General features: G+C 58.0%; 1 protein-coding gene across 1 annotated transcript in view; it reads left to right on the top strand.

Moving 5' to 3' along the window:
• The first annotated feature begins 20455 nt into the window (after nucleotides 1–20455).
• LOC140901240 (receptor-type tyrosine-protein phosphatase V-like) overlaps nucleotides 20456–22144 on the top strand; it is a 53905-nt gene continuing 52216 nt past the window's right edge. Inside the window, exon 1 of the mRNA XM_073319687.1 lies at nucleotides 20456–21185. Within this exon, the coding sequence (XP_073175788.1) occupies nucleotides 21120–21185 (66 nt within the window). The 5' untranslated portion in view covers nucleotides 20456–21119. The remainder of the gene's footprint in view (nucleotides 21186–22144) is intronic.

Raw genomic sequence — 22144 nt, 5'->3', positions numbered from 1 at the left:
ACCTGATCCTTTGAGGGTCGCTCGTCTCTGGTCATCGTGGCCAGGACCCTACCCGTGTCTTCAATGTCATCTGGGACGGCCCTGACTGTTGCAGGGTGCAGCCATGGGGCAGCCCCGGAGCAGTCACCAGCTGGTCCTTAGCCTTTTCCGTTCCATCCCCTGCTACCACTGCTCAATCCCTGCAGAGAATGAGAGTGGAGAGGAGGAACACTCAGATCCTGATTTAGGGGCCCAGGGCTAGATCCCCACAGTGCCATGTGGGCCCCACAAGGGATGGTCCAGCTCTGAGAGAGCTGGGACGATCACACAGACACCACGAGATGCCATCACACCCTTCCCAAGAGCCCTGCTCCATCCCCCTGGGCAGGTGGGGGAGGCATCTCTCCAGGGCTTCCTTGTGCCCTGGGCTGTGCTGGCCCCAGTGGGGAGGGGGGAGAGGGGGGTTTGGGGCTGGACAGAGGCGATAAGCAGGTTCCCCGGGGGGGGTGGTGGGATGGGATGGTTGGTGGAACAGCTACAGGGAACGCCACTGGGGGAACGTGGGTTGGCAGCTCCCAGGGGGCAGCGAGGGGAGAGGATTTGCCTGGGGGGGACACAGGTGGGATGCTATCAAAGGCCCTTCTCCCAGTTATCCTGCTGCCCTGTGGCCTCCTGAGCCTGGCGGATGGGCACCCGCCCAGTGGCCTCACTGAGGGGCCATCAGCCGTGCTGCCCAGCAAGTGGGTGGCATGAACGCTTCTTCCTGGGCAGTGACTCTGAGTGCCAGGGCCAAGGAAGCTGCTGGCCAATCCCAGCCAAACACTGCCTAGGAGCAGGGCTGCTCTCTTGGTGGGCAGGGGGAGGCGAGATCCCCCCCCCCACCCGACACGCACACTCCCCTTTGCACCCCAGTCCCTGGGGAGAGCGATGGTGCCAAGGTGTTAGGGAATCATCTGAGCCAAGCCTTGCTCCCTTTGCTCCCTTGGGCCTGCCAGATTCTTCTGGGACAGAGCCTGGGGTTCGGCTGCCGGCTGCGATGGCAGCTCAGGCCGTGCCAGGACAAGCCCTGCGCCCCAGAGGGCTGGGAAAGAGGAAGCGTGTTTGGAAACACTTTGCGGCCATGTTTGGCCTTGTTCTTTTCTTTCCCAAAATGTGATTTTTGTTTTGTTTAGGACTTTCCAGCCAGCTCAAGTACAGAGCAAACCCCCCGGGAACCCGTGTCCTATGCCAGCTCCCAGGTGAGAAATAGCAACAGGGCTTTGGATTGCACCAGTGTTAGGGTTATTAGAGAAGGGTTATTATTATCAGTCCCAGGGACTGACTGGATCTGTCTGTGGTACTTCTCTGGCCTCCATTGGTGTACTGGCCAAACACCTCACAATCTTTATCCTCCAGCCAGTGCCATTATCCCCATTTTACAGATGGGGAAACTGAGGCACAGATAGGCTAAGTGATTTGCCCGATGTTACCAAGGCAGTCTGTAGCAGAGCAGGGACTTAAACAAGGGCTGCCCAGTTCCCAAACTAGCACTCCAGCTACTAGGCCATCCTCCTAGGGTCTGACTGATGCCACTGGATCTTAACTGGGAGAGAGTCCAGATCCCAAGTCCACGCCCTGGGCTTTAGATGACAATGAACTGGAGCCAGGATTGTCACAATTGGCCACTGATTTGGATAGCTTCGTTTCCTGGGCGCCTGGCGGGGGACACTTCAGCTGTGGGCTCCCACATGCAGGTCACGCGGCTCTCCAGCCCCGCCCCGCAGAAGCCCCGAGACTCTTTGCTAACCAGGGGTCCCTCTCCCTCCGGTTTTGTGCTGGTCTCGAGCCATTCAGAGGTGAGTGCTGGCGGAGCTTTTGGAATGAGTCAGGTGGCCCATGCACCGGCCGGCTCGGCCCACTCTGCTGGGGTTGAGAGCTCCAAGCACTGAGCAGCAAGAAACCCCTTGGGATCCCTGGTCTCTGTCCACCTGGGGACGCACCTGACCCAAAGCCCGAGCCATGAGCAGCTCCAGCTCCCACTCAGGATCTTCAGAGCCATCCCGCCTCCCTCCACCTTGTTACCTTTCCCCCCTCATCTCAGGTAGCAGCAGCCAGTAACCCTGCAGCCTCCACCCTCTGAGGACAGCTCTATTAATCTGGCCCCAGCTGTGCAAACAAGCCCTGGCTGACGGTCACACAGATCTGGCTGCTCTTGTCTAGATGAGGCCACAGCTCATGCTCCCTGGCCCCTGCTGAACTGCACCCGGGTACCTGCCTCTCCCTGCTTTGGGTCCGCGACACTTGGTGAGCCGCCTTTGTCATTAAGGGAGAAGCCTGGGCAGGGGAAATGACGCGTCACAGACTGGTCAGCCCTGTGTAGTCTGGGGCTGCCCTACATGTTCCCAGAGATGTGGGAACATCTTTAGCAAGTTAAAGAAATATGGGCTGGATGAATAGACTATAAGGCGGATAGAAAGCTGGCTAGATCGTCGGGCTCAACGGGTCGTGATCAATGGCTCCATGTCTAGTTGGCAGCCGGGATCAAGCGGAGTGCCCCAAGGGTCGGTCCTGGGGCCAGTTTTGTTCAATATCTTCATTAATGATCTGGAGGATGGTGTGGATTGCACTCTCAGCAAGTTTGCGGATGACACTAAACTGGGAGGAGAGATAGATACGCTGGAGGGGAGGGACAGGATACAGAGGGCCCTAGACAAATTGGAGGATTGGGCCAAAAGAAATCTGATGAGGTTCAACAAGGACAAGTGCAGAGTCCTGTACTTAGGATGGAAGAATCCCATGCACTGCTCCAGACTAGGGACTGAATGGCTCGGCAGCAGTTCTGCAGAAAAGGGGTTACAGTGGACGAGAAGCTGGATATGAGTCAACAGTGTGCCCTTGTTGCCAAGAAGGCACTTTGGGCTGTATAAGTAGGGGCATTGCCAGCAGATTGAGGGACGTGATTGTTCCCCTCTATTCAGCATTGGTGAGGCCTCATCTGGAGTACTGTGTCCAGTTTTGGGCCCCACACTACAAGAAGAATGTGGCAAAATTGGAAAAAGTCCAGTGGAGGGCAACAAAAATGATTAGGGGACTGGAACACATGATTTATGAGGAGAGGCTGAGGGAACTGGGATCGTTTAGTCTGTGGAAGAGAAGAATGAGGGGGGACTTGATAGCTGCTTTCAACTACCTGAAAGGGGGTTCCAAAGAGGATGACTCTAGCCTGTTCTCAGTGGTAGCAGATGACAGAATGAGGAGTAATGGTCTCAAGTTGCAGTGGGGGAGATTTAGGTTGGATATTAGGAAAAACTTTTTCACTAGGAGGGTGGTGAAGCACTGGAATGGGTTCCCTAGGGAGGTGGTGGAATCTTCTTCCTTTGAGGTTTTTAAGGTCAGGCTTGACAAAGCCCTGGGTGGGATGATTTAGTTGGGGATTGGTCCTGCTTTGAGGAGGGGTGTGGACTAGATGACCTCCTGAGGTCCCTTCCAACCCTGATATTCTATGTTTTGAGACATGTGCATTAGCCTCCCCAGTGTCCCCTAGCAGTAGTGTCCTCTCCTGTCCCACCCCAACGCTGTCTGACAATCAGGCCTCGTAACTAAAGACTGCAGGGTCAGGCCCCCGGGGAAAGTTCTCTCCTTTCCCTTCGGAGTAAGAAGACACTTGTCCCACTCCTCCTAATCCTGAACCTGAAGCTGGAATCCTAGGACTAGGAAGGGAGTGTGATGAAGTGGGACTGTTCTTAATGTTTCCTCTGAATAGTGTGGAGGTGGCTCAGTTTCCCCTAGGCAGTTCTTAAGTATCTAGGGGGTGGGATAAGGGTGTATGATCATTGCAGAGCCCTAGAGGGCAGGTGTGTGCAGGGGTCTGGACACAGAGAATGGCCGACACCCTGTTTCCTGGCAACTGATGGCCTGGGCCCTTCCCCCCTGCAAGGTGAGAGCTAAAGGGTTGGAGAACAAAGGAATCAGGTGCCCTCCTTGCCCGGGAAAGGGACAAAGCCCAGAGGAGGAGGGGCTGGAGGGAGTTTTCAGTTTGAGGCTGGCTGGGACATGGAGTGAAGGGCAGACGTGGTTGTCTGGCTCACTGCCCCCCAAAATGGACCCAGCTGAGGGGTCCCGTTCTCTGCACCTACAAGCTCTGTTTTAGACCATCTTCCTGTCGTTTAATAAACCTCTGTTTCTCCGGCTGGCTGAGAGTCACGTCTGACTGTGGAGTTGGGGGGCAGGACCCTCTGGTTTCCCCAGGAGCCCCGCCTGAGCAGACTCACTGTGGGAAGCACATGGAGGTGCAGAGGATGCTGAATGCTCCGAGCTCAGACCCAGGAAGGTGGAAGCTGTGTGAGCTTTGTGAGCTTTGTGTCCTGCAGACAGGCTGCTCACAGAAAGGCGACTGCCCCAGAGTCCTGACTGGCTTCATGGGGAGCAGTTCCAGAGCATCGCCCAGGGACTCCGTGACAGGGAGCAATTTACTTTTCCAAATGGGGGTTAGCAGGGAGATCTCTTGGTGTTAAATAATGCAAAGATGTCCGTGCATAGGGACAGAGTCTGCTCTCAGTGACAACAGTGCAGTCACTCCGGATTGCCTGAAAACAAACATTTTTGACCAGGATAGAACGAGTGGTGTCTAACGCTTTCCCCGTACTGCACGCTGCCACTTTGTAACAGTGGAGGATGTTTGGAAAAGTCACAGAGTCACAAAGTCACAGAGTTTCATTTTTCTCTTGTCCATGTGGTAAAGATTCTGAAGCTGGAGATGTTTTGAAAAGTTACAAAGTGCGGGAAAGGAGGCCGGTGTGTGACCAAAAACCCAGAGAGAGGAACCCGCTCTCCCCCAGATTTGGACTTTTAACTGTCTGTTCCACAACACACGAGCACGGGGACAATGTGCGTTGAAACTGAAAGGTGGGAAAAGGAAATCCTTTTTTCACACAATGTAGAGCAACCTGTGGAACTCACTGCCACAGGAAGTCACTGAGGCCAAGAATGGAGCAAGATTCCAAAAAGGACTGGAGATGTATATGGATAACAAGACTATCCAGAGCTATCGTAGTTAATGTTAACAAACATTCTGGAAGGGGTGTTGAACTTCCTGCGTCGGGGATTAAGCCACCATATGGGGGCAGATTATCCCCCATGTGCTACTGTGAGGTTCTACTGCCTCCCTTTGAAGCAGCTGGTGCTGGCCACCATCAGAGCCAGCTGGACGTCGGGTCTGACCCAGTCTGGCAATGCCCATTGTACCATCCTCCCCACCGCTGCCAGCAGCGGATGGCAGATCCCCCTGCCATCCCTCCTTCTCAGCCTTCAAACCGGCCAGCATGTGACACAAGCCACCCCTGGGGGAGACTTGAGGGCCGTGATGCAGACATGCGGGCACCATGCAGTCACTGATGGGTCCTCAAGATGCCAGCATGCTCCCTCACCCCCCCTCCACGCCTGAGATCAAGGCATTGACACCTGCTCCCCCTTCCCCCTTCAGAGCTGCTAGGAGGGAGAAGGTGGCAGAGCCAGCCCTCAAATGCTGGACGCTGTCTCCTGCCTCCTCTGCCCTCAGCTGGGTATTGGCTCCTTGCTGCCCTCTCTGCTCCTTGTAGGGGGTGGCAAAGAAGGGCATGGGCCCTGGGGTCTCTTGCTCAGCAGACAGCACGGCAGCGGAGAGGGGGGAGGTGTGGGGAGAGCTGGCCCATGCAGGACCCCTGGGCCTGGCGGAGGAAATGTACCCACCTAATCCTAGCTAGTGGGAGTGAGTGTCTCTGTGGCCCGAGCACAGGCCTGGGAGTCAGGAGACCAGCTCTGCCTGTGCCCCCTGCGTGACTGTGGGTGGGCCCGGGCACCTCAGTTCCCCCATCTGAGCATACTAAGCCCCCAGGGGTGTGAGGCTTACGAAAGGCCCTGCTCATTAGGGTCTCTCCTTGGCATCTGTGCCAGCCGCACGGAGGGCCCTGCGCTGGCGTGGGCAATGTAAGAGGCAAGGAGGGCAGTGTGGGGTGGCCAGGGATGCTGCCAGCGGCAGGTGAGAGGCGTGCCCAGGCTGCAGGTGTGGGGGTGACGCCCCTGGGCACACGGGCAGAACACAACGCTCCCCCCGCTCCCAGGATGCAGAGCGCCGGGGTTAACAGGCAGTGGCGGACGCCCCTGTCCTGCTGGTTCCTCTTCTGCGGGGAGAGGAGCAGGGCAGGCCCAGGCGGGACTCCGCAGGGGCCAGCTCAGACTTGATTACCAGAGAGGCGAGGCAGGAGAGAGCGTGCACCACCAGTGCTAGCCTCACCAGGACAGCCCCTGCCGGGGCGCCGATCGGGGAGCGCCAGCCAGGAAAGGTAACCGTGTCGGCCCCCTGCCCCGGCGACCCCCTGAGCATAGGGGGCTGGGCCTGGCTGCTCGGGGAAGTATCTGTTCCGACTCTGAACTCGGACACGGAATGAGCCAAGCCCTGTCGGGTCAGGCTGTGGCCGGGCTGGGCTTGGTGGGGGCACTGGGGCAGCCTGCCACGAGGCTCCTGTTCCTGGTGGGAATGGACAGTCTCCCCCTGGCTTCCCTGAAGGGCGCGGCTCAGGGAGCCAGGCAGAGCCATGTGCTGCAAAGCGCTGCTCAGCCTTAAAGCAACCGAGCTGGGCACAATGCCCCCTTGGTGCCACTCTGCACCGTGCGCCTGCAGAATGGCATGCTGGGAGAGAGCCCGGCAGCAGTGGGCATCATCCCTGCTGGGTTTGGCTGTGCTGGTCTCCACTGGGGGCCCTGCTGGCCCTGGGGTTCTGGCGGCACTGCCGGGAACAGGGCTCTTGCCCCTGGGCTGTGCCGGGGAGTTTGGGGCCAGGGGATTTTTCCTGTTGCTGTGGGTGAACTCGGCACGGGGCCATGCAGGGAGGGGAGAGTGCCAGGCAGCCCTGTCACCACCAGGAGCATGGAGAGCCAGAGGGACCGGGCATGGGGGCGCTGTTCTGCACCCTGCGTGTGCTGGACCCTGCGTGGAACCAGGGCAAGAGCATCACATGACACTGCGCCGGGCCAGCATGGCCCCTCTTGGCCTGGCCAGGGGGCAGCGAGGCCCGGCCCACACCGGCTCAGCATAACCCCGGCCAGCTCAGGGGGGCATGACTCCTGGGAGAGACCAGCTTGGCCCTTTGCTGGCCCCTAACCCACCTAGCTGTGGTTTGCCTCACAGCGGGGCCGCATGCTGCAGGGGCTGGGTCCCCACTGCCCAGCACCTTGGCTGGTCCTTAGAGCGAGCTCCAGTGGGTGCAAAGCGCTGCCGGGGCACAAGGAGAACATTTCACACGCTCTGCAGGGCTGTACATGATGCAGGCCCACGGAGCTTGCCCGGCAGCTGCAGCTTCCTGCTCTTGGGTTCGTCTCTCTGCTTGGTGCTCTAGGGGAGGCAGCATGGCCTAGTGGATAGACTGGGACTCAGGGTGCCTGGGTTCTATTCCTGGCTCTGGCATTGGCCGCCTGGGGTGCCTCCGGCAAGTCACTTTGCCGCTCTGTGCCTCGGTTTCCCCATCTGTAAAATGGGGGTAATGATCCTGGCCTCTTTTGTGAAGCACTTTGAGAGCTAGGGATGAGAAGCGCTAGGGACCGCATAGGCCCTCAAAGGGTTAATGCAGCTGCCGTATAGCAGCAACCCAGGAGCGGGTTCTGCCAGGGCTGGTGCCCTGGAGCTAGCGCTGGGTGTCAGGCCCACACCCTAGGCAGTGCTCATGCCTGATGTAGCCCTATCCCTCCCCCCACCCCAGGGCACTGCAGATTATACAGCACCCTGCGCCTGAGCCTGTCAGAGGGGAGGGACCTGGGAGCGCCCCCTGCTGGTTTCACATCCTGCCTTGCTCCCCAGCTAGGCCATGCATTTCCCCTCGCCCCATACGCTTTGCTGGATGGAGGAGCTTGGCTCTGGAGCTGGCTCAGCTCCCCTACCGGCCTTCGCAGGGCCCAGTGCACAGCCTGGGGGCGGCACGACGGTGCAAATGAACTGGCCAGCGTGGGAAGGGGGGCGCGGCAGTGGTCGCCGAGTCCCGTAAGGACCCGACGATGGAGCAGGGCGAGCTTCCGTAGTGTAATCCTTCGGGAGCCTGACCCATGGTCCCTTCCGAGCCCTAGAACTGGAGAGTCTGGGCACATGCGTCTCCGAATGGGCCCTCGGACCCAGGGAGAGTGCAGCCCTCCCAGTCCATCCCCTGCCTGCGAATGGTGCCGTCAGCTCCCGCCCCGCCTTGGGCTAGGCCTGTGCTATCCTTACAGGGCACAGCCCAGGGGGAAGCCCAGGCCAGCTGGCGTGCGAGCGGCTAGTGCACGGGGCTGGTGTTAGCATGTGAGGGTGGCTGCGGCAGGTATCAGAGGTAGGTAGTGATGCACAGGAGAGGAGCGAGCCCTTTGGATGGGAGGGAGGGGCTCAGGTCATTGGGGCAGCTGCCTGCCTTCGACCATGGCTTGGCTCCCACCCGCATTTCTGCCGTGTCCTTGTCCGTGTCTGTCTCTCCCTGCCGGCCTGGCCCCCTCTGTCTCAGCGCAACGCCACTAATCCTGAGTGCTGAACGTTTCCCGGCTGAGCGGTTCCTCTCTGGGCCCAAGCCGAGCGGGGTTCTCCCCCATGGGCAGGTGGAGACGCAAGTGACAGTGTGAGTGAGTCACTCACAGACCAGAGCAAGCTCCTGGCTCCGAGTCCCCCAGTCTGACTCCTGGGCACGGCCGGCCAGGCCAGTTCCTTCAAACCCCGCTCAGCAGAGCGTCTTTCCCAGCTGGTGGCGGCTTGGCGGCCCGGCTGTCGTGAGGGGGTCTAGCAATCGCAGCGTAGTTCCTAAGTGTCCTCCCCTCCCACAGCCTACCAGCACCGTGCCCAGGAACCAGCGCTCCCAGCTCTGGCTACCGCTGCTTTCAATTACGCCTGGGGCTGCTCAGGGGCTCCCACCCCCAGCTCCTTTCGGCGGGCGGCTTTTGCTGCTTCGTGGGAAATGTGATGACTCAGCAGCCCCGGACTTTCCTGGCCTGGGTCCAGCTGCTGGGCGGAGAAGCCTCCCGAGATTGTTTTTGGGTCAGGCGCAGCTTGAGGTTTTGGTGTTGGCGTGGGGGGGCGGGGGGACAACAGGAAGGGGAGTTCTGGCTTCCGCAACCCAGGCAGGCTCTCCCAGCACCCGGCCTGCACTGCGGTGAGCGGTGCATTGTGCCGTGCTCGGCCCTAATGAGAGGCTTGATCACTCCTGTATGGACGGCTGCTGCTGCCCGCCACAGCCCTATGGCCCGGGGCCGGGGCTGGGACGGAGCCTGGCTCCACGTCCGGGCGCGTCTATGTCAGGGTGCGGCTCTGAGTGAGCAGCTTGAGCTGGTCTCCAGAACAGGCCTGATCCAGACCCCCCAAGCTCTGGGATGGCTCCGATCCAGAGCTCAAACTCTCCACAGCAGGAACGTTTGGACCCAAGGGTTTGGTTCTGGGAGGCAGAGTTTGGAGCCAGGGAATCAGATCCGGCCCGTTCCTGCCCTGAGTGAGGCTGGGTGGCAGCCCCACCCGGGCAGTCTGACCTCCCCCCGGCTGCTGTTCCATTAGATTTGCATCCATCTGCATGATGCTTCCCTGCCCTCATGCTGGTCACTCATCCCGCGTGCATGCGCTCCTGCACATGTAATAATCCTGTGACATGCGGGAGGGCTGGGGAAGATATCTCAGCCCAGGACCAGCGCCGGGGGGGCACTGACTAATACCCCAGGGGCTGGTACTCACTCACCTCCCTGGTCATCATCGCGGATCTTTGCACAGGCTCCTCTCCCCTGATTTCCAGGTTGGCAGAGCAGGTGGGTTCCATTCCTGCAGATGCTGCCTTTGCTGCTCCATCCCCTGCCCCCTCGTTGGGCCCTGATTTTAGCAGGCTCGAGCCATTTCCGGGGCTCTACACATGGCTGAGCAGAGCCATGGGGGTTTTCCGATTGTCTGCAATGTGAGCAGTTTTGATCGCTGTCGCCGGTCGAGTCCAACATTGCCGAGAAAGTTCGAGCTGCCCCGCTCCCGGGCACAGCCCCATTGATTTGGGGGGAAAAGCCCTTTGCACCTTGCGCTCCCTGCTGAGAGCTGTCTAGCAGCCGTGGGGCAGAGAGAAGAGCTATGCTCAGCCAGCGGGGGCAGCCCTAGGAGGGTGGGTGAAGGAGGCTGTGGCTACACCATGGGTGCTAGGGACACTGCTGTCATGGGAGGGGTCTTCCTGTGGCCAAGCTAGCTAGGTCAAGGGAAGATTTCTGCTGACCTGCCACGTCTGCCCCAGGGGTTAGGTCGGCAGAGCTTGGATGCTCGGGGGTGTGGATTTTCCTCTCGTAGCTTTGCCAGCCTAACTTGTAAGCGTAGCCCAGGCTGGAAGTGTCATTCCTTCCTCCCGCCTGGCGCTGCTTCCCCAAGGCCTGCTTCACGGTGGGGGAAGAGAGAGGAAAAGAGAAGGGGGCCCCCGCCCTCTGCCTGACCCTTCCAATCCAGGGCTAGAGAGGCAGTTTAGCCCTCTGGCCATGTCACAAACAAATCTGACCCCTTTTAGGGTAGCAAAAAGTCCAGCCTAGGAGTCCCCACAAACAAGGAAGTTCTTCTACTCTTCAGAGGCTTCCCTTCCGCCCACCCTCTAGGCCCTGTTTCCTGCCCCTTTCTGGGCTACCTTTGAGAGTCCTTCTGGTTCCAGTATAGAGCACTGGGCCAGCTCCTCTGGATCACCATTCTCACCCCTGCTAGTCTCTGGTCCTTGAAGCCTTCCCTGCTGCAGTTAAGAGCACTGGTTCCCCTAGACTAGAGTACCCAGCGTCCTACAGACCCTGGTTCACAGCCTTCCCGTGAACCTGTCTACTCCCTGGGATTCCTCTCCTTAGGCTGGCTTGCTGAGCTCAGCCCTTTTATAAAGCCCAGGTCTTCCTCGTGGGATCACCTGACCCCCTTAGGCTGGGAAGCAGCTAATTAATTATGGCACAGGTGTGGCTGGCCCTATCTCCCCTTAAAGGGACAGGGAGAACAAGCAATTCCTTGGAAAGGCGGATCTGCTGGGGCAGGGGTAGCTCTTAGCCTCCTGGGACTGACCCCAACCCTAGCTTCATCCCGGCAGCTAAGGAAGGGCTGGATCCCTTTCTAATATGTTACTGGAAATCAGGGGCTGCCAGTGTTTTCCCCAGGAATTGAAATTAGAGGGGGTGTTGGAATATTCAAGGCGGGATGAGGGCCCATGAGGGCGAAGGTGGGCTGTAAGGCACCATAGTAAAAACCGAAAAATGTTTCACGACCATTTTATTAGATTTAACTCATGTTTTAAAACCATCACAAAAATTAAAGTTGGCTACTCAAGCCTACTATGAAGCACTACATACAGAATCCTAGAATATCAGGGTTGGAAGGGACCTCAGGAGGTCATCTAGTCCAACCCTCTGCTCAAAGCAGGACCAATCCCCAATTTTTGCCCCAGATTTCTAAATGGCCCCCTCAAGGATTGAACTCATAACCCTTGGTTTAGCAGGCCAATGCTCAAACCACAGAGCTATCCCACATCTGTCTTGGTTTCTTGTTGTAATTTTGCACTCTTTGGTGTCTTCTTGTGTGTCTGTTACTTCCAGTCCTTTGTGATATGCTCATGATCAGGCAGAAGACGACTTCTTTCAGAACACAAAATTCTATTCAATGAGGAAAAAATATGCTCAACTGTAGCTGTTGTGACTGGGAGTAGCAAGAGATGAATTCCTACTTTCATCCCAGGAAACAGAGCACAAAGATTGGGTCGAACCACTAGTGATGATAAAGAAGTTAAAGTTAATTCTTCATTTGTTCATTGTATGATATTCCACTCTGTGTTCAAAATTCTCTATTCTGTCCTGAGCACGTCAGCCCCATTGCTGGTAGTGCCTCACTCCACTCAACTGTCGGTGTTTTATAAGACAGGGATCCGTAAAAGCTACGTGGAGGTTGAATAGAATCCAGAAATCTCTATTGTAGATTTGTAAGAATCATAGAATCATAGAATATCAGGGTTGGAAGGGACCTCAGGAGGTCATCTAGTCCAACCCCCTGCTCAAAGCAGGACCAATCCCCAATTAAATCATCCCAGCCAGTGCTTTGTCAAGCCTGACCTTAAAAACCTCAAAGGAAGGAGATTCCACCATCTCCCTTGGTAACACATTCCAGTGTTTCACCACCCTCCTAGTGAAAAAGTTTTTCCTAATATCCAACCTAAATCTCCCCCACTGCAACTTGAGACCATTACTCCTTGTCCTGTCATCCGCTACCACTGAGAATAGTCTAGATCCATCCTCTTTGGAACCCCCTTTCAGGTAGTTGAAAGCAGCTATCAAATCCCCCCTCATTCTTCTCTTCCATAGACTAAACATCCCCAGTTCCCTCAGCCTCTCCTCATAACTCATGTGTTCCAGTCCCCTAATCATTTTTGTCTTTGTACTTTTTCAGCTGGCTTAACAAACACTTCTTGTCCTCTTCACTTACGGAGTCAATATAAGGACCTTCATTAGTCAGCTTCTGGACTGAAGTCTTTGCTTCTTCCAGTACGTTTTCAATGGATATTTCTCTGATTGATCCAAAGATAGCTTCTATTTCTGGACTAAGATCTACTACTGTTGTAGCAGGTGCCTGGGTTACATTGTTTAATGACCCAAGTGGTTTCAACAGTAGACTTACAAGTGAGAGAATGGCGATAGTCTTCTCTGAACTTAGTAACAAAAGTAGTCCACCAGCCTCACTACTTAGATCTGTCCTATCTTGGTGGACGCTTTCCAAAGCCAGTAATAACAGTTGCAGTAATTTTAAGACAACTGCCAGCAGGTTTTCCCAGGTTGGACTCATTCGAACTTCAGTCCCAGTGTATCTTCTATTTGTTTCCAGAATGCTCAGTCCTTTTGGACTCTTGCTGAAAAAAAGAGTATAAAAAAGCCATTAAATTTGTGGCTTTTGAAGATTCTGCAGCTCGTACTAGCGCTAGCTGGAGTAGATGGCCTCTACAGTGTGTATAGGAGAGATTAGGGTTACGCTTTTCTCTGAGCAAAGCTTGTGCTCCACTATGTCTTCCAGAGAAGTTTGTAGCTCCATCAAATGCACAAGCAGCCATCTCTTTGGGGTCCAATTGATAAGCACGTAACTGTTCTAAGATGTGGGTTGTCACAGATACAGCCGATGTGTTTTCTATAACCTGAACATCTAGAAATGCATCAACTGGCCGACCACTGACATCAAGATAACGTATACAATGACTTAATACTTGATGTCTATTTGCATTGGTGCATTTGACGGCCATGTATGCTCATAGTTTGAATATAGTGAGAGAATTCTTTACTTTTTCAACTCCTGAGTCTTTCACTGTTGCACCACGTGTTTCAAGAGAGTCAGCTGGGTTTTTTGCAGAAAGATACTGAGCATTTGCCAGTCTTGTTCGGAACCAGTGTCCAACTTCAGGATGACCACGTGACAATGCACTTAACATAGGCCTCTAGTTTGCAGTGTGTGGTACCTCTTGCTTAAATAGAAAGTAGGATGCAATAGCCATGTTGGTTCACATAAACTGAGTTGTGTCTCCAGCATTCTTAACAGCCTCATTAAGTTCTTCTAAAATTGGCTTTGACAGCGACTGGCTTATAAGGCTTTCTGCACGTTGATGCAGTCCAGAAGCATGGTGTTTTGCAGCCCTTTCATGTAAGTTGTCAGTATTGGCTTAGTTGATCAGTCTGGCAAACGAAGCTCCTCCACTTTTACTATATAAATCCATGACACGCCCACATCTTAAATTCTGCATGTAGTTCTGGTCACCCCATCTCAAAAAAGATATATTGGAATTGAAAAAGGTACAGAAAAGGGCAACAAAAATGATTAGGGGTATGGAATAGATTCCATATGAGGAGAGAAGACTGGGCCTTTTCAGCTTGGAAAAGAGACATCTAAGAGTGGATAGGATAGCGTCTTATAAAATCTTGATTGGTGAGGAGAAAATGAATAAGGACATGTTATTTATCCCTTCACTTAACACAAGAATCAGCGGTCACCCAATGAAATGAATAGGCAGCAGGTTTAAAACAAACAAAAGGAAGTATTTCTTCACACAACGCACAGTCACCCGTGGAACTTTTTTGGCAGGGATGTTGTGAAGGCCAAAATTATAACAGGGTTCAAAAAAGAACTAGATAAGTTCATGGAGGATAGGTCCATCAATGGCTATTAGCTGTAGCTCACGAAAGCTTATGCTCAAATAAATTGGTTAGTCTCTAAGGTGCCACAAGTCCTCCTGTTCTTTTTGTGAATACAGACTAACACGGCTGCTACTCTGAAACCCATATTTTATCATATACTTTATATGCTTTTAAAGTTTGTATTAATGTTTCAATTTCAATTCAAATTTCCAAACAATCACTAAAGTGGCAACACTGCATGTAACTAGTTCACAAAACTGGGGTGGGGGGGGGTTGGGAAAATTCGGGGGGGGTGTAGGGAAATCCCTGGGGGCTGCTTTTGCTAAGCATGAAAGGGGGCTTGATCTGTCCCCCTTTTATGAATGATGTGCTGGCCCTGAGGGAAGCGAAGTCAGGTAGGAAGGAGGGTGTGTGGTCCCAGAATGCCATCTCTGTGGGTGGGTTAGTGAGAGTGGGGCAGCGTGTGGGGCAGGTGCCTGGTGAATGCTGCAGGGGTCTTTGATCTGGTTTAGCTGTAACTGGGAAAGGGGATCCCAAATCAGCCGGAGACAAGATCTATAGCTTAATTCTAGCCCCCACTCTGAGCCTTTGGCTGCTGTTACCCAGGAGAAAAGACACTGGGAGATCTGGTGGCAAAGATCTGGTATGTGTGTGTGTGGGGGGGTGTCTGTAGACTCCACTCAGTATCCCCCTGAGAAACATTAATTAACCTCTTCACACCAAGAATGCCTGGACTATTCTACAGGTCAGTGCAATCCCTGGGGTGTCCATCCCTCCCTTGCTCCATCTGTCTGGCTGTCACTCCCTCTCCTTCTTTAGTAACATGGTGCTAGCCCTAGGGCCCCATGGCGCTAGGCGCTGTGCAAAACAGGACAATGAGACATTCCCTGTCCCAAGCAGCTTACTATCTACCCACATTGCTGGCCTGGTCCCTCAGCATGGGGCTTGGCTGAAGGGGGGACGCTGTATTCTCTGAGACTGAGCTGCGGGAGCGGATTCCAGCGAGCCATTACAGGTTTAGGGTCGGTCTTCACTGGAGTGAAGCCAGGCTCTTACCCGGCTGTTGCCCCCTCCTGTCCACACACACAGCCTTCTCACCCGAGGGTGCTGGTGTTTTACACCTGGCCTAGGTGGCCTGGGCGAAGCCTGCAGTGAAGACAGACTCATAACCTGTGGGTGGGTGATAGAGATTTACCCACAGTCGGTGGCTTGTTCTTCCCCCTGCAGCTCCTCGAGAGGCGCACACAGGAGCACCCCACAGCTTCTGAGCCAAGGAGCCCCCAGAAACCCCAGCCTCCCATTGTACCCACACTGCAGCTTTGGGCTGCACACTCCACAATCCCACTAGCCATTGCCCTGCCCAAGCGACAGGAGCCCCGGCCCCCCGGCCCATTCTGCAAAGGCCCAGAAGGAGCCACGCAGCACAGCTGGGCCGGTGCTGTCACTTGCCACCGAGTGATCAGGGATTAGCCACTGTGTTAAGATTAAGAAGCTGTGACCCAGTGCTTTGATCTGCATTATCCTACACCCCTGTAACGTACAGGCACCATGCCCCACTAAATCCAGTGCAACTCCACCCATGTCAGCGGGAGGCAGAGCGGGTCGGGTCTGTAAAGGTGCATCTTTGTCCTGAGGGACTCAGTTCAGCTAAGAAGGTATCCTGCTCTTGTTTGGTTCATTGCCTGCCTGCCTTCCCGCCCAGGGAGAATGGTGTCCAGCACTGGATGCTGCCAAGTGGGGCTTGCAAAGGGGGAGAGACCTGGGGGGTAGGGGATGATTTGAACTACTCAGAACAGGGCCTGCGAGTTCCATCCATCTCGGTGAGAGATTAGCAGAGCAGCAAGTGCCCCAGCATGACCCAGCCAGCTCCCTCCACTGGCTCCGTGCTGTCTAGGACATCAGGGTTCAGTTGTTCGTACAGGTCTCTCTCTGACTCAGCCCCCTGGATCTGCGCTCCCCACTGGCCTGCAGGGGATCCTCGCTGCAGCTCAGGGACTTGGTGTGGCCAGACTGTCGTGTTCCCAGCTGTCTGAGCCGTACACATCTCAGACCTGTGCGATTCCATCCAGTCCAACAGGGTGAGTCAGAAGAGCTGAGTGGATTCAGCGGCAACTACAGCTGGTACATTATCAGGGGTGGGACCTATTCTAGAGGGAGGAGCACAGCCTAGTGGTTAAGCCATGGGAGCGGGCGGGGGGCAGTCAGGACTCCTGGGTTCTATTCCCAGCATTGCTGTGTAGCCTGGAGCAAGTTGCTTCACTCATGCGTGCGTGTGTCTGTTTGCCCAGCTATGAAATGGGGGTGGAGATCGGTCCCCATCTCCCCAGGGGCTGAACTCATTAGTCTCTGAAGTGCTCTGAGCTCCTGCTCCCAGAGAGAGGCAGGAGCGCTGGAGTTGTGGGCAGAGGGGACGTTTGAGGGGAGCTGGGCCTCCCCTCCAGATGGGATGGGACAGGCTGGCAAGGAGAGCTCAAACTGCAGTCAAGGGCAGTGTCTCCATCGAGCCAAGCGAGGCAGGTACGGCCCAGGTCATGACCTCAGCTAATGAACTCGGTCCCCGCACTTTTCAGGGGCCTGAAATTTCCTGCTGTGCTCAAAGACAGTGGGGCCCCACCCTTTGCTCTGTACCGGTGGCTGCCCTGGGGGGAAGGCACCTGCTTCCTTTCCTCGTGGAGTCACACCCTTGTAACGTCACCACCAGAGAAGGGGAAAACCCAGGAGCAGGGAGCAAGCCGTAGAGGTTTCAGTGCAGAGCGGATTCACCTCCCAGCAAGATCCAGGAGCAGCAGAGTGATCCCAGCACGCTGCCTCCAGACAGGTCAGCCACTGGATCCCCCGCCTGACTCGCAGCATCCTCCTCTAGTCCAGATCTTTGGCTCTCCCCACCCTGCATACACCTCTGCACTGCCTCCTCCTAGTCCAGACAGCAGGCCTGCTGCCCCTCAACCCTGACCCACGGGCCCCTCACCTCTCCCAGCCCTGGGCTCCCCATCTAGCTCTGTCTCTCCCCCTCAGTCCTGGCCCTATTCAAGCCCCAAGCTGCCCATGCCACTCACCCATGTTCCTCTTCTCCCTCCCTCTGGGCACGCCTCGCTGCGGCTCCCAGGGGGCGCTGCCGTGTCCCCTGTGCCCCACCCCAGGGCCCTTGGGGCTACCTTGCTGCACACCCCGTGTTCCCACCACACAAACCTGTCAAGCAACATCGGGCTCGACAGCAAGGCTGGAAGCGTCTGTGCAAATGTCGCAGGGCACTGGATGAGCCTAAATCTCCTAACCACGCCTTGGGGCGCGGGGAGCGAAGCTGACGACCGTGCCGTTTCCAAGGGAAATTGAAAGCCAAACCTCTCCTGACTACAACCAGGGAGTGCTGGAAAGGGGCCTTTCTAAACAGCCTCTGACTCAGCCAGCCAGCTCCAGCAGCCAGCCCAAACCTTGGCCAATGGGAAGAGACTCCAGCCCCTTGCCTGCCTGCCAGCACCCAGCCCTCCCCTTGACTTCCTACCGCCCTGCAGAAGGAGCCAAACCACTTACAGGGATCGCTTTGCTTCAGGCCACATGTCCTCTGCTTTAAGAACAGATCCCTGCCTACTGGGGGACCCTGCTCGCACTAGTGCTGGCCACACACCTGGTGAGGCGCGGGGGGGGGGGGGGGGGAGTGTGTGTGTGGGGTCGTCCTGCAAGCAGGGGGCCCTGGCCCGGGGAGCAAGAGAGCGTCTGGGCAGTGTCTCTTTGGCTTTCCCTGGGGTTTCAATGTGCTTTGTAGAGAAACCACTAAGGAAGCAAAATACAAACCAGAAAGACAGAATTTTCCTATAATTGTTCCTTGTGAATAGCTACCTGTGGGCATCCAGCTTCCTTCCTTCCTACCTGTCGACCTCCTACCTTGTCTATCTTCTCCAGTCTAACCTATTCACAGTAGCACCAACGAGGATTCTTGTCGTAGGTATTCGTTGGTCGATGTTCCCCCTTTCCTCGCCATGCCCCTTCCAGGCGCTTCCCACCCCATACTGGAATCTGTGCTCCGATTCTCCTGATCCCTTATTACTTCTCCAGCCACCAGACGGGACCTCTCCGAGCTCAGCCCCCAGGCCTGCCCTGCCGGGGCTGTTCGCTACTTCCTGTCTGAGTCCCGACGGCTCTGAGCGGTCGTGACGCTCAGGTATTTTGGTCTCCAGTGGCCTGGAGAATCAGGCCAGGCCTGTGTTTAAGGCTCTTTTTTTAACTTCTTGCCACCATTAAACTCAGTGTCTGCCAGTCTGCGCTGCCTTGCTTTGCCCGTGGGCTCCATGTCAGGCATGTGCTCCGTGAGTTAGGGCCCTAGGATACACACTGTGGGAGCTGATGTTGCACAGACATGTATCTGAGCAGGAACATCTCACCCTGGCACTCTGGAGGAGCTGAGCCAGGGCAGGCTGTGTGTGTGGGAGGGCCCCACTCGAGCAGGTCCCATGTCCTGGTGTAGCTGGAGCCCAGGAATCCAAGGGCAGCCAGGACCACCCATGTCCCCACTCTGGCTGTGACTCCCATCGGTACCCACTCCTGGAAGTGTGACCCCGGGGACCCTTGGGGCCTTGGCAGCACTCCCGGGCCTGTGACTGCAGTCTGGGACTCTAGTGACTACTCTCATTTTCATGGATTTCTGTGAGCAACTTCTGGGGCGCTGGCCCCGTGGGCGTCTGGCCCCACTCTCCCCAGTGCAGCCCCAGACCAGGCAGTCAGGGCTGCACGCGGCCTGGGCAGGGCTAGGGGGATGGTTCAGAGTCTGAGGGGGTGTCGGGAGATGGATTTCAGTTCAGTTCAGAGTTGGCAGATGGATTTGGGGGGACAGTTTGGAGTCTGGGGAGACGTCTGGAGTTGTGGGAGCTGGGTTTGGGGCAGGTGCTTTGGCGGGTTTGTGGGGAGCAGTTCAGGGTCAGGGGAGGTGGACTGGGGGGACAGTTTGGAGTCTGGGGTGGTGTTGGGGCAGCTGAGTTTGTTTTTTCTTTCACCTGAATCAGTTCCCAAGCCCCACCCTGCTGTGGCCGTTGCCCCAGGCATGAGGCTGCCAGCCACCACCTGCTGCTGGAGGAACGGCCTGGGCCAGGCTGGGAACTGGGAGCCTTTGGGGCAGTTCTGCTCTGCATGCCCCCCATCACTGGGTGGCAGGTTCCAGCCCTTCTCCAGGTCCTGCTTGGCTCATGTCTGCGTCTGGGTGGGCAAGTCCTGCGTACGGCGGGCCCTGTGGCCCATGCCAGCTGGAGGAGTTAGCTCTGGCCCATGCAGGGCACCATGCCTACAAGAGCTGGAGGGGGAGTCCACTGGGAAGCGGGGCTTGATCGTTCCCGCCCCCTCCGGGTTCTGGGGATGCCTTGGGACCAGCCCGACGGCTCGTCCCATTGCCCCGGCCGCGTGGGCCACTAGCCGAGCGTTGCCAGAATCACCGCGCTGGCTATAGGGCCACGCTCCCCTCCACCGGGTGCCGCACGCCGCACCAGCTCGGACTAGCCACGTCTTTTGAACCAGCCCCTCACCCACCCCCCCCCGCCTCCCTTCAAGGGCCCAGCCCCTCACCCCCCCCCCCCCCGCCTCCTTCAAGGGCCCAGCCCCTCACCCCCCCCCCCCGCCTCCTTCAAGGGCCCAGCCCCTCACCCCCCACACCCGCCTCCTTCAAGGCCCAGCCCCTCACCCCCCCTCCCCCCCCCGCCTCCTTCAAGGGCCCAGCCCCTCACCCCCCCCCCCCCCGCCTCCTTCAAGGGCCCAGCCCCTCACCCCCCCCCCCCCCGCCTCCTTCAAGGGCCCCAGCCCCTCACCCCCCCCCCCCCCCGCCCTCCTTCAAGGGCCCAGCCCCTCACCCCCCCCCCCCCCCGCCTCCTTCAAGGGCCCAGCCCCTCACCCCCCCCTCCCCCCCCGCCTCCTTCAAGGGCCCAGCCCTCACCCCCCCACCCCCCGCCTCCTTCAAGGGCCCAGCCCCCTCACCCCCCCCCCCCCCCGCCTCCTTCAAGGGCCCCAGCCCCTCACCCCCCCCCCCCCTCCCCCGCCTCCTTCAAGGGCCCCAGCCCCTCACCCCCCCCCCCCCCCGCCTCCTTCAAGGGCCCAGCCCCTCACCCCCCCCCCCCCCCCGCCTCCTTCAAGGGCCCAGCCCTCACCCCCCCCCCCCCCGCCTCCTTCAAGGGCCCAGCCCCTCACCCCCCCCCCCCCCGCCTCCTTCAAGGGCCCAGCCCCCTCACCCCCCCCCCCCCGCCTCCTTCAAGGGCCCAGCCCCTCACCCCCCCCCCCCCGCCTCCTTCAAGGGCCCAGCCCCTCACCCCCCCCCCCCCGCCTCCTTCAAGGGCCCAGCCCAGCCACCCTGAGCCAGCCGGGAGCCAAACGTGCTGTGTCAGCCCGGGGCAGCCCCCTGCACACCACACACACAGCTGGCCGCAGGCTCCGACCCGCCTTCCCCTCCGCGGGGCGGGGGGGGGGGCTGCTCGGGACGCGCCTCGCCAGCTGGGAGCCCCGGACAATCCCCTCCCGTCGCGGCACCCGCGCCTGCGGCTTCGCAGACCGTCTTCTCCCTGCTGGACCAGGTCCCGGAGCCCGGGCCGCCGAGCTCAGCCCAGCACGCTGCAAAACAGACCCACGTAGGCAAGGGGCGGACGCACACACACACACACACACACACACACACACGCAGAGGAACATTAGAGGCAGACTCGTAGCCCGGAGACAAACACCCAGGGGAACGAACTCACACTCACACTCACACTCACACGCAGGCAGTGGAGATCTCGCGCTCTCTCTCTCTCTCACACACACACACACACACACACACACACAATCAGTCCCGTCCCCCCCCCCCCTCCGGCAGACCCACACGGCCCCTGCCCACGCACGGCCGGCTGGAGTTCGCTTGCACCAGGCTGGCGCCCCCCACCGCTGTCACCCCGCCCCGGGTGGGCTCGGGTCCCGTGTGGGGACGCAGACGAGGGAACGGAGCCGGCCGGGGACAACTGCACCGAAGAGGGGCCCAAACTTTCTGCTCCTTTTCTCCCCAGCCCACCTTGCTCCCGATGAAGCCGCCGCCGCCGCTGCTGCCCCTGCTGTGGGCGTCCTGGCTCCTGGGGACCCTGGCCGAGGTAAGCCCGGGTCTCTTGCACCCCTTGTTTCTCCGCAGAGGACTCAGGTTTCGGGGCCCGCCTGGCCCTGCCCCGCTGGGGAATGACCGCATTCTTGCGGGCTGCACAGCTGCGGCGCATTAGCGAGGTTTGCAGTCACGGGCTGGCTGGCTCCCTCCTCCTCCTCTCCGCCCTCGGTGCCCTCTCGCCCCTGCCATCAGAGCTGGTGGTTGTTGCCACGACTTCGCTTGGGGAATCGGCTGTTTGCAGGCTGTGCCCCCCCCCCCCGGTCCCCATGGTCCGGGGATGAGGCAGGCAGGGGAGCTAAGAGGGAAGAGATTCCAGAGAGATGGTCAGTTCTCTGCTGGGGGCATGGGACTGAGCAGAGACCCTTCCCTTAGCGCGGCGGGAGTCAGCCCCCCCCCCCGCCCCCAGGGTCTCCGATCCAGGGGTGGGGGGTGCTCCCAAGAGGGGCTGAACACCTGGCACTGCTGTTGGGGGCGCTGGGTGCTCCAGGCTCCTCGGGGTGCTCCCCCCTCCCCAGCACCTCCAGCCCCCTCCAGCCCACGCGGTGCCCGGGGGCTGTCCGTACTTACCTAACGCATTTTGGGTGTGATTTTTCAAGACCTCCCCCCTCTTGTGACACTGAAACAAACATGCAAAATGAAAGACCCGCAGACGCTCAAGTGCCTTGGGTGCTTTATGGGCAGCCCCCCTGGCCGCAGTGCCGGCACCCTGATGGTAGGTGCAGGGGTAGGGGTCAGACAGAAGCTGGCTGGTCTGATTTTTGGTTGCCGGAGACCAGTGGCTCTGGCAGGGGTCATTCAGTGGGGCTGGGAACAAGGGCTCCTGCTCCCCTCTGGCCCAGCTTGGCAGTGGCTGTGGGGGGTCCTTAGTCCAGTTCCTAGGGCACTGACTGCCTTGTGCCCCTGCTGGGAGAGGCCGAGGTCGGGGGGGGGGAGCCGTGTGGGGTGAACCCC

Source organism: Lepidochelys kempii, chromosome 21 (genome assembly GCF_965140265.1).
Source record: "Lepidochelys kempii isolate rLepKem1 chromosome 21, rLepKem1.hap2, whole genome shotgun sequence".
Classification (NCBI taxonomy): domain Eukaryota; kingdom Metazoa; phylum Chordata; order Testudines; family Cheloniidae; genus Lepidochelys; species Lepidochelys kempii.
This window is presented reverse-complemented; position numbering and strand designations above follow the sequence as displayed.